The 18,366-nt window shown below is 36.2% G+C and overlaps 1 protein-coding gene across 2 annotated transcripts; it reads left to right on the plus strand.

The window, feature by feature from the left end:
- Positions 1–553: 553 nt before the first annotated feature.
- On the plus strand, positions 554–17,291 carry Dazl (deleted in azoospermia-like). 2 transcript variants are annotated; one of them, NM_001413924.1, is made up of 11 exons: positions 554–753; positions 5,316–5,462; positions 5,840–5,931; positions 6,404–6,455; positions 6,759–6,822; positions 6,910–7,049; positions 8,243–8,314; positions 9,533–9,583; positions 10,252–10,365; positions 11,430–11,528; positions 15,430–17,291. In NM_001413924.1, the coding sequence occupies exons 1-11, from the start codon at positions 751–753 to the stop codon at positions 15,490–15,492; spliced, it is 897 nt and encodes a 298-aa protein (NP_001400853.1). In that variant the 5' UTR covers positions 554–750; the 3' UTR covers positions 15,493–17,291. The 2 variants fall into 2 exon arrangements, with proteins under 2 accessions (NP_001400853.1, NP_001102884.1); NM_001109414.2 differs by lacking the exon at positions 9,533–9,583.
- Positions 17,292–18,366: the final 1,075 nt, after the last annotated feature.

Genomic DNA, 18,366 nt, shown 5'->3' on the forward strand with positions numbered 1-18,366 from the left:
AACGGGGGGAAAAAAGTCCTGACGGCTGAAGGGCCAGCCTGTGAGCATGTCCTCCAAAACGGAACTGGACTCAAACTCCTAAATGTGGCTGGCAAAAGGGGCGAAGGGGTCCGGCCAGGCGAGGCCTTCTGTCTAGACGGGCCTGTTATTTTCTATTTCTAGGTGCGTTTCGTTACTTTTCCATTCGGTCGCCGGGCTTTTCCAACGGGATAACCCAATATGTACTCAAGGCGCCATTTTGAGGGAATGACCTGAATAAATGCTTTCCTGACAGAACTCTGACCACAGCTCTGCACAGGACGTGTTTCAAGGTTCTGGGGGGCGGGGGAGTGGCGTGAGTCTGTACATCTGTCTGTCTGTGGGGCTCGGGCCTACCTCGGCCCCCAGCACTGTACCTCGCGCATGCCCCATGCGCACCCCTCACGTACTCGTGGGCGACGTGGGTCCCCCCAGGCCCCCCCGCGCGAGGGCCGAGCGCTGCAGCCCATTGGCTGAAGCCCACCACGAGGCCAGCCACGCACAGTCATCCCCGGGGGCGCGCCGCCCACGCCTCAGTGACTCGGCGACTCTCGCCACGCTCGCTTCACGGCTCCGCTGTCTCCGAGGCCCTTGGCTCTCCTTCCACCGCCGCCGCGGCGTTTTGCCCGTTGGCGGCCAGGCAGCCACTCCGCAGCTGCCCCGAGTAGCTGCTAGCCGCGTGGCTTCTGTGCCACCTTCGAGTTTTTTTCCACCGGACCTCCGGCCGCCATCATGGTGAGTCGAGGGCAGGCCCTGGGTGACAGTGCAAGACCAGCCCAAAGCCACAGACTCCTTACACGGAGGTTGAAATTCGGCTTTTTTGATGTAGCACGAAGAAATGGGGGAGAAGGCAAAAAGGGGTTCCTTCGTATTTCCGGTTCTGGGTTCTCCCACCGGACAGCCCCCAGGGTAAGGCCTGGAGGGCGGGAGTCATGGCCTTGCTGACTTTGCGGCCTACACAAGCACTGAAGGGCCCCGGGGAGATGGCGGGAGGCCGGTGGCCTCGGGCAGCCCTGGAGACCTCGGGCTGCTCCAGGGTGGGCCACGTGCACGACCTGGGCGTCACGTGACAGCCCTTTCCCGCCTTTGGGCGGAGGTGACTGCAGGAGTAGGCCTTGGGTCACGCCGGCCGCCACCCAGCCCCCACCCTGCGGCCCAGGCCCTAGTCAGGGGCGGCTTCCGGGTAGGAGCGGGCGCGGGCTCCTCCGCCAGGTGGCGCCTAGGCTGGCAGCGGCAGGGCCTGTGGACTTCTGGATGGCAGCTGTGTCTCCTGTGACTCAGCAAGTTTGGTTATTGGGAGGCTGGAGGCGGGGCCTTCGCAGGCCGCCATTGGCCAGGCCTTGTCGACAGTGGTGGCTGAGCGGTGGAGGAGGCTTGGCGTCAGCTTGAGTGTTTAGCTTCTGGTGTGCGTGGGATGGGGAGGAGCCAGAGGCCTGAGTGGGGTTGGGGGAAGGGTGAAGGAGGGGATAGCTTGACAGGACACCTGCTGAAATCCCTACCCCACCCCAGGACACTGGCTTTGTAGCTTCCAGGCTAGCTTAGGCTACACAGTAAGACTCTGCCTCAGAATCAGTACTGCAAACGCTGATGGCCATTTAGTCACAAATCCCTTGGATGTTGCGTCTCGTTTATAATTTTTTTCATTTTAAAGGTAAAGGAATAAATTTATACAGTTTACAACAGATGTTAAAATTCAGTTGGACTTTAGTAATCATTTGTAAAAATTGTGAATCATAATTGTGAATTATCTATCACAATAATTAAGATCGCACAATACTGGACAGTTTACTCACTACATTAGTGTCAGAAATGTCATGACTTCAGGCTTTATATTGGGTAGTATTTGGGACATACATGGAAATTTGCTTAGCATAGTGATTGACTTACATTTCAAAAACGTTATCCTGAAATCTTTTAATATCTATTCTCAGCTTCTAGCAATATTTGATGTGTGGATATTCAAATATAATGGAATATGTTACTGTACATAGTAGGAAAGTGTGTGTGCTAGCCAACAAGTTCATTGCTGGTATTCTAATATTTCTCATTAACTCATAGCTCATTTGGAGATATAATTAATTTGCCTTAAGTTTAATACAGTTTCTTTTCAGTATGCTATTACAGTCTATTGGTGGGTAAGGTTATACTTTTCCACCAGGGTCAGCAGGGGGCATGTAGGTGTGGGGAAAATCTCAACTATTGGGGTTAGTGGGGACCAGCGGCAAGAGAATCACTTGAGCCCTTTAGAAATTCAAGTCAACTTTGGCAATGTAAGACATCCTTTAAAAATCTGTTGTACTCCAGAAATAGAGGCATGACTTTGAAGACAGTCTGGTCTACATAGCAAGCTTCAGGCCAGCCAGAGTTACATAATAAGACCCTATCTCTTAACTTTAAAACTTACACTTTCTTGAACATCAAAGTTTGACTTACAAGTATTTGGTTGTAGAGTGGTTTTGATCATATTTTAAAAGAAGTAACTAAAGCATTTATCTGTCGTGGGTATTTTAAATAAAACAATATTAAGCATACAGTAGGCATTAGGTCTTATTAAAATGGAGTTCTTTGCTTTCTTGGTTTTGAGTGCCACCTACTGGGTAAGGACCAGGATATGGCTTGCTTTCTTTAGTACATATTACACTATTAAGATGAAACCAATTTTATATTTGCTCTGGTGAAACAGGTAGTTTAAGCCCAAATCAACCATCCTATAATATTTAATGCTTTATTTTCCTTCTCATTAAACTTTTCCCAAACATTCATTTTACTTTTGTATAAAGAATACAGTTAGACATTTGAGGTTTTTTGTTTTTTTTTTTTTCTAATTTTTTTAAGCAAGGAAACTAACATTTAGAACAATGAAAAGCAAGTTCTCCCAAACAATTATTTTGATCTTTAGTTGTAGAGGTAACCATAACAGGATTTTTCATCACATCCCTGTACAGGTTTTGGTCCCAGTAATGCTTTGTTATGGGAATCCTTTATTACGGAAATATCCCTGGCTGCCTACCAGATGCCACAAGTTTACTTCACTGGTGACATCCAGAAATGTTCCTAGACATTTAATAAGTACCCCCGCAGTACTGAGAATCGGTGCATTATAACTTACTTATACTCTGGTTAACTGGTGAAATATTATACTTCTAAGTTGAAATCTATCCATGTATTGTGGTACAGACACCAGTAAAAAGAACCATCAAATGCAAATATATTCTAAATTCATCCATACAAGAAGGGGAAATTGAGAAATGGAATCCTATAAAAATTAGAGAACTCTTTTATGTTTTGAGTTTATTTTTGAATAAAAAATTGAGTAGAGATGGATAGATTGTCTGTTAGGAAATCAAATCAAGTCAGGTTCTAAGTAGTCCAAGATGCATAGCATATATAATAGTTACATTTAGAATAAAACTTAAATTGAAAGATAGTAAAAGAAGGAAAAAATTTAATAATCTTACTCCCTGCCATTTCATTAGCATGAAATATCACAAAGGGGATTTACTGTTCAAAGGAAGAAGGTAATTCTCATGTAGGAAAACAAAACAGCAAATATGGACTTAAGTAGATAAAAGCAAAAAATTTGACAATTTTTCATCTCTAGTTTTTATTAAGTTAATCTTTTAAAAACTAATTGACATTTTTAGCTTCTTGATATATAAACAAGTTATGTATTCTAGTTTTCCCTTAATATTCAGTATTTACCTATTAAATTTCATAAATCGATTTCGAGTTAATAAAGTCAGCTAAGATAGTAAAATTTAGAGGGGGGAGACTTTTCTAACTTCATTGAAACAAATTCAAATACAGTATTTTAGTCATTCTCAGAGTAATCTGTCAGAGATAAACTCTGGTAAGCACGCTGCTTACAACTTAGTAAGACATAAATGTAGGTGTTTTGACTAAGTCCATTTCTGTTGTGCTCTGTTGTATTGCCTCTTCCATACACACATTCCCTATAAGTTCTACTTAGAAAAATTCATGTTAACCAATTAAGAATCTACTGAATGTTGATTGAAGAGAGTTTGGATCAAAATCAAGAAAAAATGAGTTGTATGTATAGACTTTCTGAAAATAAAAGATGGTGTTGTTTCTACTAACCTCTGAAAATTTCAAGGTGGCAGTGGGGCTTAAATGGTGAAACGGCTATTTCAAAACATGCATTAAACACAGTAGTATTAAGGAATAGGAACAGAATTCATTTATTTCTAAAGTCAGTCGGACATTAATATGGCAGTGTTAAGATTTATATTAATTTGATAACAGAAAGGCAAAGGAAAAAGATTGATTTAAGAGTTTGATACTTTTCTGTTTGGGGGTTTGAAGAGCTGTTTTGTTTACTTTGGAGTTTTAATATGCTTTTGATTTAACATACCCAGTAAAATTAAAATTTGATACTATTTGCATAATGGTTTTAGTTGTCATAGATCAGAACTTTTCACCCACCTCATCAAACAAAATATTTTCATAAACTGTAAAGTTGGCATTTTTCTCACAATATAGTGTAAAAGGTGACATGAAGGGGCCAGCGAGATGAATCAGTGATTAACAGCATTTTTACTGCTCTTGGCAGAGGACCCTTATGACAGTTCACAATTATAACTTTAGTTCTAGGAGATCCAAATCTCTCTGGCTTCTGCGGGCACTAGCACACACATGGTGCACTTACATAAAAGACAAAATGCTTATACATATTTAAGAAATGTGTTGTCTTAGTGTTCTGTTGCTGTGAAAAGATACCATGACCACAACAACTCTTAAAAAAGAAAACATGGGTGCTCGCTTCGGCAGCACATATACTAAAAAAGAAAACGTGGGTTTTGCTTTCAGTTTCAGAGTTTTAGTTCATTATCAACATGGCCAAAGCATGGCACATAAAAGTGGACATGATACTGAAAAGAGAGCTAAGAGTTTTACATACAGCTCCACAGACAAGTAGAGAGCCTCTGAGCCTGGCTTGGCCTTTTGAGACCTATCTCCAGTGACATAACTTCCTCCAACCTCCTAATTAGACCATACCTCCTAATTCTTATGGGTGCCATTCTTAATTCAAACTACCACACTTGTTTTAAAAAAAATAGTAAGAAGGATATTTCTGAAAGTACTACATTCTTTAATTTCCATGCCAGTTCTCTAATTGCTTTAAGTCCTGAAGCTAAACTACACTGTATTACCAGCTAGAGTAACACTAATTTAGGTTAAATACAAAAGAAATGTTTTACATAATTTGTCATGTATGTATATACATGTGTGAGCATATATGCATATATATTTAAAATTGTCTATTTTCAAAATTTCAGTCTGCCACAACTTCTGAGGCTCCAAATTCAGCTGTCTCCAGAGAGGCCAGCACTCAGTCTTCATCAGCAACCACCAGTCAAGGATACGTTTTGCCAGAAGGCAAAATCATGCCAAACACTGTTTTTGTTGGTGGAATTGATGTTAGGGTATTGTATTCATATCTCATTCAAACTTTAAAATAAAATTATAAAGCCAAGTAGTGTTGGGGTGGGAAGAGGAGGGAGGAGTGCTTGAGCCCAGAAGTTCCAAGAGGTGCCTGGGCAACATAGTTGAGATCTAGCTCAATAAATTAACTACTTAAAATGTTGTGGACAATGGAAGCTGATGTGTAGACCTAAAAGGGTTTTCTGTTGTTTTAAAATTTATGCAGGTTTGGTTTTAATACATAGAAACTAAAAGTACACTCAACAAAGTAGAATAGATTGCAGATAGAGATTGACTTTCACATAATCAAATATCATTTTTACAATTAGAACTTTTTAATGCTTAATTTTTACTCTTGAAATTCAATTCTTTTCCGTAGATGGATGAAACCGAAATCAGGAGTTTCTTTGCCAGATATGGCTCAGTAAAAGAAGTGAAGATAATCACTGATCGAACTGGTGTGTCGAAGGGGTGTGTAAACATCTTGATACAAGCTACTACTTACAGAACTAAGTATGACTAGAGAACTGCTTGAATGTTAGACAAGACTGAAAATGGGCATACTAACTAATGAAATTGTTGCTTTTGATAATTTATAGACAAAGGTTATTTTAAAATCAGTTCTTTTGCTACTACTTGTATTTCAATATTTTCTATTTTGCACAAATGGGTTATTAAATAGTTATTTTCTCAGCATATTCCACACTCTTAAATTTTAGCTGTCTTGCCTTAGATAATATACCTTGGTCAATTAATGTTAATATTAGCACATTGTGACATATTATTAAGGAAACAGCAATGATATTATAGAGGATCTGTTCTCTGTCTCAGCATATTTATCATAATATATTGATCTTTTATTATCACTTTCTATTACATAGAATGCTAGGTCTAAACCATAGTACTATGTAGTTATGATTTTGTATTTCATTTGTCTTTCTAGCTATGGATTTGTCTCATTTTATAATGACGTGGATGTGCAGAAGATAGTAGAAGTAAGTCATAGTTTTCTGTAAAAGTCTTCCTTAGTGGTGCTTTAGTGTTGAGTAAGTCCTGGATAATCAATCTTCTATAAAATACAGAGAAAATATGTTTCCTCTCTGCTTAAAATCAAAATATAATCTTCTGTAACTTGTCAGAACCTGCTTGCTTGGAGGCCTCTAGCTTAATCAAGTGGAGACAGAGTTAGAAACAGAATTTGATGCATAATGACAGTTTGGTTAAAGTAAGGCTGAGCACAGTAGTTTGCCAAAGTCTTGGAAATGAAAGGTTAAATTATCATTTGCTACTGTTTTCAGTCACAGATTAATTTCCATGGCAAAAAGCTGAAACTGGGCCCTGCAATCAGGAAACAAAATTTATGTAAGTAAAACCAGAAGTTTTCTTGATGAAACTGCTTAGGTTTTCAGAGAACTCAGTGTAACTTTTGTTCTTTTTACTTTTTTAAAGGTACTTATCATGTGCAGCCACGTCCTTTGATTTTTAATCCTCCTCCTCCGCCACAGTTCCAGAGTGTTTGGAGTAGTCCAAATGCTGAGACATACATGCAGCCTCCAACCATGATGAATCCTATCACTCAGTATGTTCAGGTAAAAGTTGCCTGCATTTTAATCATGTATTTAATGGTCGTCTTAAGCTCTGAAATTATATGCACAGTTTGGCTGTTAAGTGATAACACACTCCACTCCTTACTAGAATACTTCCAAGTAATTAGTATTTTGTTACTACTCTCTTGTTCTTAGGGCTTTTTATGCTGAAATCTGCCTCTCTACAGTTTATAAGCTTTTATCCCAGGACCTTGGTAGCCACATTAAGACATACAGAAGAATATATATATAAAAGAATTGTACTATTTTTTCTTGTAAAAAACATTTTTTAATTTGAAAATGTTTTTAAGTATTCAGAAACAATTTGTAAGTTCTCTTAGTTGATATCTTCCCAAAGGCCCCCATCAGTTAGTCTATTTTTTACTTGAAGTGCTTTCCAAATGCCTCCTTGTGTAAGTTGTTGACATCTAAGTTTATTTTGGTTCTAAAATTGATAGGGATTTTTTTCTATAAATCATGTCCCTTGCATTTAATTTGTCTGAAATTGGTTAAACTTAAATTTTTGTGCTTACTATGCCTATTGATGAATTGGTACATTTTACTTTTTCAATTTGAGAGATATTTTTGCCAGAGAAGAAAAAGATAATAGTAAAATTCCTATATATTTTATATGTGGAATATAGACTGTATCTTATCTTTCTTGCTATAAATAATGACTTAGAAGAAATTTTCTATTCTAACTGATGCAAGGTCCATATGTGACCTACTTGTCTTTAGTCAATAAATAAAAGTATAGGATTTGCCATTTTTCTAGTTTGAGATTATAATTCCCTTAACCTTTAGAAATTAAATACAGAAGAAAAGCATAAATACCAGCAGTATATTAGATATTATTTGCTAATGTTGCTGCTAATGATACTGTACAAAAGTGTTTTTATAAAGAAACTGAAGGTATATTAATTTAACTCCCCTACTAGAACTATATAATCAGTGTATGATGGCCTCCTAAGGTAGTTATTGGTTTGGAAAAGCAGCGTTAACATTGTCTTTTCTTCCTTCCTATTTGACAAATAATTATCTTTGTAAAGCCAGTCATTTATTTAGCATCTATATTTCTACTTATAGTATTGTTATATATAGAAAGAAAATTTGCTTTTTGTTGTATTGTGAATGATACTCTTATTTTCTCAAATTTATTTTATTATCTATTTTTTTTCTGTGAACTATATTCTCAGGCATATCCTCCTTATCCGAGTTCACCAGTTCAGGTCATCACTGGATATCAGCTGCCTGTTTATAATTATCAGGTATTTTTTTTCTTTTATTGAAAAATTTTTTCTCACGTACTATACTGATTTTAGTTTCTTCTTCCTGTAGTTCCTCCCCAGTTCCATCCCATTCTTACCCACTCCTTATAAATAGGTTTCTAAGGTGTCTTAGTGTTCTATTGCTGTGAAGAAGAGAGACAATGGCCACACCAGTTCTTAAAAAGCACTTATTTGGGGCTTGCTTACACCACCACATAAGGGATAATACTACAATAAAATCAAAACAAAAGTAATCAGAAATTACTGAATTTCTGAAAAAAATCAGAATTGAACAAAATAAATGGAAGGAAAAGAGCCCAAGAGATGGTACAAAAACTTCACAAACACATGAATCTCATAAAAACACTAAACTGGAAGCCATAACATCTATATATGCAGAAGACCTAGTGCATGCTGAATCTGTCCCTGTGAGTTCATGTGATCTTTGATCGTGTTGATTTAGAAGGCCTTGTTTTCTTAGTGTCCTCCATCCCCTCCGTTCTTATACTTTCTGCCTATTCTTCCCCAGGGTTCCCTGAGCCCCAAGTGAAGGGACTTGAATTATCAGATATCTTAAGGGAAAGAAAAATAATTTGGGATATTAGTATAGTCTGTGTTTATATAAAATTGACACATATTATCTATTTAAAATTAAAGGAAAATAGTCTATAATTCAAGCATCAATATTATTTAGAGATTAATTACTTTGACAAGGAAAAAATTTTGTTCAGACTATTTACAAAAATTCATTATCTTCTATTTCAGCATGCATTCTTTCACTTCTGTCAAAACCTGAAAAATCCAAGCTGAATTTTATAAATTTTTATAGGGTAGGTTGAAATAAAATACTACCCAGTTCTTACAGCATCCAGAGTCTGTTTGATCGTGTTTAATTGTGCTGGATGCTGTGAAAGTGTAGTTCCATAAATTTCTTCCAATAGATGTGACCATATTTACGACCCATGGCTATAGCTGTAGTGATAATTTCTAAGAGCCACTACAGTTTTAAATTTTCCTGAATGCCAACTTCTGAGAAAATGGAAGGCTTTATATATAAAAGAAAATGAGAAGTACACAGATAGCAGAAGCTAAAGGGTATCTATCTTTAGTCCTGTTTTATAATAAGAAATTAGCCGGCATGATGAGTACTTTAATATTGTGTTATCACCTCTTTTGTAAAAATGTGGGATTGAGTAATCTTTGTTTCCTTTTCTTAAGATGCCACCGCAGTGGCCTGCTGGAGAGCAGAGGAGTTATGTTATACCTCCGGTAAAATGAATTAGCTGAGCATACTCTTATTAGTCTTACAGTATTTTCTAATATATTTCTTTACCATATTGTATGTGTTTATATTTGATTACCTTTTTGTAATACATATTTTACTTTCTTTTACCTCAGTTACATAATACACATGAGAGAGAAACTGCTTTTTTTTTTTTGTACACTATTTTTGTATGCCTACGCACAGTGACTGCTTCATGTATAATAAGTTTTTGGTTATTTGTTGGTATGATATATAATCCATAAAAAGTAGTTTTAATATTAGATTCAGAATTAGCATTTGTTCTTTCTAGAATCTGCCTCTAACTGTGCTAGTTAGAGAAAATGTATAGGGCCAGACAAATACTTTACCACTAATAACGTTTTATGAAAGGAATAAAGGAAAATACTAACTGTAAAACACCAAAGCTCTTGTTAACTTTCATGAAAATTGGATATTTTAAAACTATATCAAGAAAATTCTCCCATACTCCATTACTACATTATACTTTTATAAGAATCCTGATTCTGATAGTGTTGACAGAGGACATTTTAAAATAAAACTTAATTTTAGCCTTTTAGTTTAAAACCATTTCTAAAATAGCTTAACATTTTGAAAAACAGATGACTTAGAATGTATGTCTTTTTAATTACACTTTTTCATCATTTTAATATAGGCTTATACAACTGTTAACTACCATTGCAGTGAAGTTGATCCAGGAGCTGACCTTTTGCCCAATGAATGCTCAGTTCATGATGCTGCTCCAGCCTCTGGAAATGGCCCACAAAAGGCAAAAATCTAATTTTGTTTACTGATTTTTATATTTTTATTAATGGTTCTTTGACAAGTAGATCTGTTTGCCCAGATTTAAAAATGAAAGTTAACGGGGTTGGGGATTTAGCTCAGTGGTAGAGCACTTGCCTAGGAAGCGCAAGGCCCTGGGTTCGGTCCCCAGCTCCGAATAAAAAGAACCAAAAAAAAAAAAATGAAAGTTAACTGCAATTAATGTACAAGATGACAACACGCCAAACATAGAGTTTTGATTCCCTTGTCATATCCTCTGTTCTAATTATATTTTTTCTTAAACATATTTTAGGTATTGTTGGTTAGTATGACTTAGTAGAATTCATTGGCCAGTTTCTACAATGAGTGTGAACTATATTTGCCAAGTATTTTATAATTTACAGTTTTTAGTAATATGTACCATTTGTGGTATTCTACCATATAGGCTTTTAAAAACGATTATTTGATAGTGAACATATTCTCACTTCAAAATTCTAATTCATATGGTTGACTGAATAAAGCAGTTGGTATGTTGGGAATGTGTATAATGTAAAATTTCATTGAGTACATCTCCCATCTGTGTTCATTAGTAAAAACAAAAACAAAACTACTGAAAAATAAGGTAATACATCACCTGATTTGATCCATGTTCTACATTATTAAGATTTGAAAAATAAGGTGGTATAATGGTGTACAACGTTAGAGAGGTAGAAATCAAGTTCAAAATCAGCTTTAGCTACATAGCAAGTTTAAGGCACATACATATATACGTCTGTACGTATGTACATATAAATTAAAGTAGCTTGTACAATTAAACTGACATTTCATTCTGGATACATTTTTTGAAATATTAAAGCTGGTTGTAATAGGAAAAATAAATGCTTCAAGGGAAATAACATGCTTTAATAAATTCAGCTTTTAAACCAGTGTTCTTTGGAGAAATAATATTTAAAAATCATGAGTTCAACATTATGAAAGACTTTCTTAAAAATAAGTAGGATATGCTTAGCATACTTTCAAAAAGCCATTTGTAGTTAATAAAATTATTGTCTTCAAATTTTTGTGTTACAGAAATCTGTGGACCGAAGCATACAGACAGTGGTCTCTTGTCTGTTTAACCCTGAGAACAGACTGAGAAACTCTCTTGTTACTCAAGATGACTACTTCAAGGTAGGAAAAGAATAGTATGTATTATAATAAAGGTGTGTGTGTTTTAACATTGAAAAATTACCTTTTTCTGTAGTGTATATATTTTTAAACCAGCTAATTGAAGTGTTTATTATAGCTTATGGTGGTTGAGTTTTACCCAGCAATGTATTTGATGTGGTGTATATCTTAGAGTAAATAATTTGTCTTTAGGGGGAAAAAAACTTGAGAAGTTAAACGGGTTATAAGCCATTGGGCACATGGCTTAGTGAATAAAGTACTTACCAAGCAAGTATGAATTTGAATGTAGATTCACATAAATGTCAGGTGGGTTCAGTGTCCTTAGAATTCCTTCTAGTCTCCAAAAGACAAAGATAGGATCCTAAAGCAAGCTGTGTAGCCAGGACAACTTATATCAGTGATCTCAATGCAATGAAAAAAGGTAGAGAACAATCAGGCTCCAGAAAAGAGCTGAAGGGGCTTGCAACCCCATAAGAACAACAATGCCAACCAATCAGAGCTCCCAGGGACTAAACCACTACAAGACTATACGTGGACTGACCCAGGCTCCAACTGCATATGTAGCAGAGAATATCCTTGTTTTGGGGCACCAGTGGAAGGGGAAGCCCTTAGTCCTGCCAAGGTTAGACTAGACCCCCAGTGCAGGGGAATGTGGGGGGGCAGGGGCAGTAAGGGGAATGGATAGGGGTAATTACCCGTATGGGGATGGGGAGGAAATGGGGGCTTATGGACAGGAAACTGGGAAAGGGAATAACATTTGAAATGTAAATAAATATGTCTAATAAAAAAATTTTTCAAAAGAAAGCAAACCTCTGACCTACACAAGTAATTTAAATAGTTTGTGAGAGTTGGCAGATAAGAAAATAACTTTTGACCACACAGTGAAAGAGAAATTTGAAAGCAGAATGTAATTTATAACTCTTGGATTAAGAGGACAAAAGAACTGCTTGATTAACATATTTGAGCATTATAGAGAAAGAAAAGAACTAAAACTGAGAAAGTTGAAAATAGCCAAGTGAAAAGAAATAGAAGTTGATTCAGAGTTGAAGTGGAAGAGAATATAAGTTTGAATTTAGCCAAGATTTGGCTTCTGGTCTTCCACCCAGGTTGGACAGATGATTCTTTAAGACTAGTTTTGCCTGTTCATTGTGGTCATTTTGTTTGCAAAGTAGAAATCAGGGACTGCGCTTTACTACTGTGCTGTTCTTCCAGCCCCTAAGATTGCAGATAGAAAATTAGGATGAGTAGAACACAAAGTCTGTAAGGTCCCTTTCCTTTTGAGTCTGAATATGAAAGCTATTAATTGTTTAGTCCAGTGGAAAGAAAATTGCATTTAAGGGAAGATTTTCTTAAATAACAAGTTAATAATAGGTATATAATATGGAATGGTCATTTAAAGTATATAATTCAAAGGATTTTAGTATATTTACTGAATTGTACAGCTATAAATCAAATTTAAAACGTCTTGCCATCCCAGAAATAAAACCCTTGCCTATTAGTCTATCTCCATTTCTAACCTCTAGTCTTAGGCAGCCAGTCAAAGTTAGTACTGTGTTTGCATCATGAGTAAAAGATACTCATTTAAAATTGAGCGGTTTTTTTCCCCTTCATATTGCAAAATAGAACTGCAGTAGTTAACTTGCCCAAAAGTGCTAAAGGTATAAAATGACTTGTTTGAAAACAGAAAGTATTCAGTATTCAGGTTTTACCTAGTATTAGAAAAAAACCTTTTTGAACTCAAGATTTCTACCGCTTTTAGTTAGGAATAAAAAATTACAATGACCTGCTCTTGTCTTTTACTTCTGTGTATGTCTGTATGTCCAAGGGGTGTTAGTGGCTGTATGGAGGCCTGTAGTAGATGTTCTCAGGGTCCCAAACTTTTGTCCTGATACAGAACAAACACTTTATCTATGGAGCCAAAGATGAATTAAATGCTGGTTTTATTGTAATTGAATGCACTGATTAGTTCCATGGTAAATCCCATTCTTTAACTTCAGTTCCATAATTTTAATTTCTACCTGCCCTCTAAAAATATGAGCCTTTGCGACTATATTTCTAGACTCCAGCCTAAGTGGGGTTTTATCTTATTAACAGGCTATGTGGTGTGTGTGTGTGTGTGTGTGTGTGTGTGTGTGTGTTTTCCTATGTACATATGCATATGAAGGTGCTTGTGGCAGTCAGAGGTGGACTTCGGATGTCTTTTATTACTAGCCACCTTACTTTTTGAGGCAGGATCTTCCACTGAATCTGGAGCTCATCCATTTGGTTAGGCTGATTGACCTATGTGCTGTAGGGATTTACCTGTGTCTGCCTCTACTCCTGAGGACTATGATTACATAGTGTACCTCAGTTACCAGCCTTTTTAAGGGAATGCTAGGGATCTGAATTTTGTCATGTTTGCACAGCAGGTACTTTACCAAATGAGTCACTGCTAGCCACATAGAAGTCACTCTAATAACAACAGAATCTGGTCCCCAGGAAAAGGACCTGGTTAAATTGTGTAAAAAAGAAAATATTTTATTAACCCTACTTCCCCTTTTAAGGATTCACTTTCCTATAACTACATCTCCATAAAGAACAGACTAAAGGAAATGGCTTTCTGTCTTTATCAGTCTTCTGTATCAATGAATCCTGTATCCTTGAATTCAACTGATTATATGCAGATATTTTAAATTATACTGAACATGAATAGACTTTATGTTGTTATTCCCCCTCAAAGCAGTAAAACTTTCAGTATTAGGTGGTAAAATGAAAAAAAATTTAAAGTATACAGGACTATCTTCAATGTATATGCATGCAAACACATTTTATATAAGAGATTTGGGCAACTCGAAGGTGTTTATATCCATGGGGGAAAGGATTCCTAGGACCAATCCCCTTGAGAAAACATTTTCATTTTCTTAACCTTTACTTCATAAGAAATGAAATATCTTCACAGATTAAAGACGAGCCTTAAATATACAAGATTTAGTTTTTAATCAAAAGTTATAGAATACTGTTCTCAGTATGGTTTCCGTCAGATGGAGTTGTTAATAAAAACAATACTAGAGTTTTTTGTTGTTGTTAGAACAAGGTTTTGGCGCTCTCATGTGTGTTCTCTCTCTCTACCCTCCTCCCTCCCTTCCTCCCCCTTCTTCCCTCTCAGTATGTATTGATGCTTTCTTTGTGTGTATGTCTGCACTACCTATGTGCCTGATGCCACAGAGGCCAGATGAGGATGTTAACAGTTTGTGAGCTGAAACATAGGTTCTGGAATTCCAGCCTATATCCTTTGTGAGAATAAGTGTTCTTAGTCACTAGACCATTTCTCCAGACCCAAGTCTTGATGTTATTTTTGTTGGATGGTTGGGTTGGGTTGGGTTGGGTTGGGTTGGGTTGGTTTGGCTGGACTGGGCTGGGCTGGGCTGGGCTGACAAGGTAGCTCAGTAGATAAGGGCATTTGCTACCAGCTAAGCTTGATGACCTATGTTTAAACTCTGGAACCCACATGATGTAGGAGAGAAACTGACCCTGCAAGCAACTCTGACGTTCATATATGAGCCATGGCACATAATGTGTGTGTGCATACACACACATATAAATTATGGTGAAATTTTTTAAAATAATAGTTTTAATAATCACATACATTTTCCACTGTCTTTGATTCACCTGCTAAGTCATTATCTAAAATGGTACTAATTGTAACTGCTATTCCGAGTTTATTGGGATTCCTTTTTAATTTCATCATTTAATAGAGCCTAATTAGTTGGTGCATTTACTGTTGCAGAGTTCTACAAGATGATCTCCTTTTCCTCATTTATTATATTTAAAGTTAAAACAACACATTGGTTGTTTCATATTCGTTGGTCAGTAGTGTAATATGGAATTTTCAATGATTTAAAATAACTGTTTCTGTCTTTTCTAGGATAAAAGAGTACATCACTTTAGAAGAAGTCGGGCAGTGCTTAAATCTGATCATCTCTGCTAACTTTCTCATCTCAGGAGGTTATTGGTTTTGAATATTAAAAGAAGCTGAAAAGTTTTCAGTATTACAGAAAACTTGACAAATCACTCAGACTTACTATAAAAGTTATATTAGATTGCCTAGTTTTATGTTAAATCTGTTCATTAGATGTTTATATAGAAACTGGTTCTGTGTTCACCATATAGTTGAAAGAAAAAATAATTGCAAGTAAAAAAGATAAAAAATAATTTCCAAATAACTGAAAACTAGTTGAAAGGAATAACTTTTAAGATTTACCTTAAGGATTTTTAATTGAAATTGGCATTTTAAGAGTTCAAAAGCAAGTACTAATTTTCAAGAAAAGGATTTTATAAACCTATTTTGAAAGGTCAGAATTTTGATAGTTTGACTACAAGCATTTCACTTCTCAAAAGGTACTGAGTAGTACAGTATTTACAATATTGTACTTTACATTTATTATTTGTCTAAACATTTGCCACAAAAGCAGAATTTTTAGAACTGCATTTTTAATCAGTGGAACTCAATATATAGTTAGCTTTATTGAAGTCTTCCTTATCTAAACCCAGGAAAACAGATTCTTAACAGTCCAATCAGTGGGTCTTAACATTTATACAAAATATTTTACCCTTTATCTAGAATCCACACATATGCATATATCCTATTTATTTGGTTGGGATGGTAATTAGGATATCTAAAATTCTGGGTATAATTTTGTTTAAAGAATCCAAGACAAACTTCACTAGGTGCATAAGCTATTCTTAGTGAGTTAATAATACTCTTTTTTTCTTAAAATGCTAAACTCAATGGCTGTCTTAAAATTGTGCAAAATACTGGTATTAAAGAGTGCTGAAAATTTTTTATGTTACTTAAAAGTTAATCAGAGTATCTGAAAGAAATTGTTTTTATAAAAACATTCAAAATATTAGTTGTTACAGAGTAAATACATTTTTAGTTTTGTTAGTCTATTGTATTTCCCTTTGTAAAGTAAAATATGTCCAAAACAGTTCGACAATTCTAAACCACAAAATTTGTTTCATAAATGTATCCCAAGAATGTGCTAAAATGAATCTGTTTTTAGATTAGATTAGATCATTGGACATTATGCATTATGACAGCAAAGAACCTTTGTACCCACAGTCTTTTGCAATCTTGCTCCTATTTAGTCAGGATTGCTCCTTGGTATAAAGTAGAGAAGTAACAGTTATGAGTGGTTCAGGGCTAAGCCTTAGGAATATAGCACTGTAACAGTACCTTTCTAACCAAAACAATTGGCTGAACATCTGATCTGCCAGGGACATGAGTTTTAAAATGCCTTGTTGGTCTGTCTTATATTAGCCCTTTCCCTTAAACATGGAGATTCCACTTAGTCTAACTTAATGGAACCCAGGTTCATATCACAACTGTCCCTAATGATCTTTAACTCTTAATTTTATTCTACATCTGAAGTCAAAATTCTTTTATGTCACCAAGTCAGTATACCAGAAAACAGTTTGTCCCCTTATTTCAGTGTATTTGTAGTGTATGTTCTTGCATGTACCACTCTGTGATTAAATCTCCAACTTACTATGAATGATACCCTAAATTCTGAGGCACAAATGTAATTGTTGCTCTATGACTTTAAAGAAAAGTAAGGGAATAAACTTTTGTCTGCTGTTTTGTTGGAGTCAAGTATTTAAGAGAAGGGAGAAAGAAGAGAGAAGTACTGAACCTTTCAAAATGGAAGATTAATTTTAAACTTAAAAGTATGTTCCTATTACCTATTGTCTTTGCATATATGAATAAAACCTTTTTTTTCAAAAGCATCACTGACTTACTGTCATGTCTCTGGAAATGAGAGTAAACTTTGGTGAATAATGTGTGACAGTGTAAATCTTTGTGACTGAAATTGTAAATATGCTGCATTTGCTAGCCAGGGCATTAATTTATAAAAATCATGAGACGTTCTACAAAAAGTATATATGTTTACATATTTATATCTACACATATTTTAGACATGTATGTTAAAAAGGGGCACTGTGATCAAGGCAATTTTTAATAAGAGGAAGCATTTCATGGGCCCTGCCTACTCTTTAGAGGCTTAAATCCATTATTGTGGCAGAGAGCATGGTGTGTCATGGAGGGCAGGCATAATCCTGGAGAAGTAGCTTTGAAGTTTCACACCCAGTGATAGACACTTCTTCCAACAAGATCATACTCCTGCTCAAATATTATATCAACTAGTAACTAGACATTCAATATATAAGCCTGTAGGGTCCATTTTTAGGCAGTCATTATACACAGACCCTTTTTTTTTTTTTCGGAGCTGGGGACCGAACCCAGGGCCTTGCACTTGCTAGGCAAGCGCTCTACCGCTGAGCTAAATCCCCAACCCCTACACATACCTTTTTATGAGGAAAAAAAAACTATCAAACTGAAAATGGTTCGGTTTTCATTGCAGCATGAACAGTAGTTGGGAACGTTGGAGTACACAACCAACTTTAGTCACTTGAGCAAAGTCCTCGTGTTAGCTGCTATAAAATGCTTTATTGCTCATATTGGAGGGTGATATCTTTAACCCTTTTGTCTATCTGCAGATAACCCTATAGGTTAACATTGCTTCAAATAAGAGTGCTTCCAAGGTATTTTTCCCCAGTATCTGCAATGAAATGTATACTTACTACTCTGGAATCTTGAGGAAATTTGGTAAGAGTATGTTAGGAGAGAAGTACCATCCTCATTTGTAGTTCTAGTCTTTGAGTTCTGTAAAGGAAGCCATAGGTGCAGGACTTCTTGCACACACAGGTACATTTTAATAGTTGATCAGCTCTGAGTAGTTGACAGAAAATTAAGATACCAGGGCTATACAGGATATCAAGGTGTGGCTTTTTGAATCATCAA

The sequence above is a fragment of the Rattus norvegicus genome, chromosome 9 (assembly GCF_036323735.1).
Source record: "Rattus norvegicus strain BN/NHsdMcwi chromosome 9, GRCr8, whole genome shotgun sequence".
NCBI lineage: Eukaryota > Metazoa > Chordata > Mammalia > Rodentia > Muridae > Rattus > Rattus norvegicus.

Bases quoted from the DNA above. Each gene is read 5' to 3' on its own strand.
- Dazl (NM_001413924.1), top strand. The intron at 8,315-9,532 runs GTATTTTTTTTC...CCTTTTCTTAAG, and splicing joins TGCCTGTTTATAATTATCAG to ATGCCACCGCAGTGGCCTGC. The intron at 9,584-10,251 runs GTAAAATGAATT...ATTTTAATATAG, and splicing joins GGAGTTATGTTATACCTCCG to GCTTATACAACTGTTAACTA.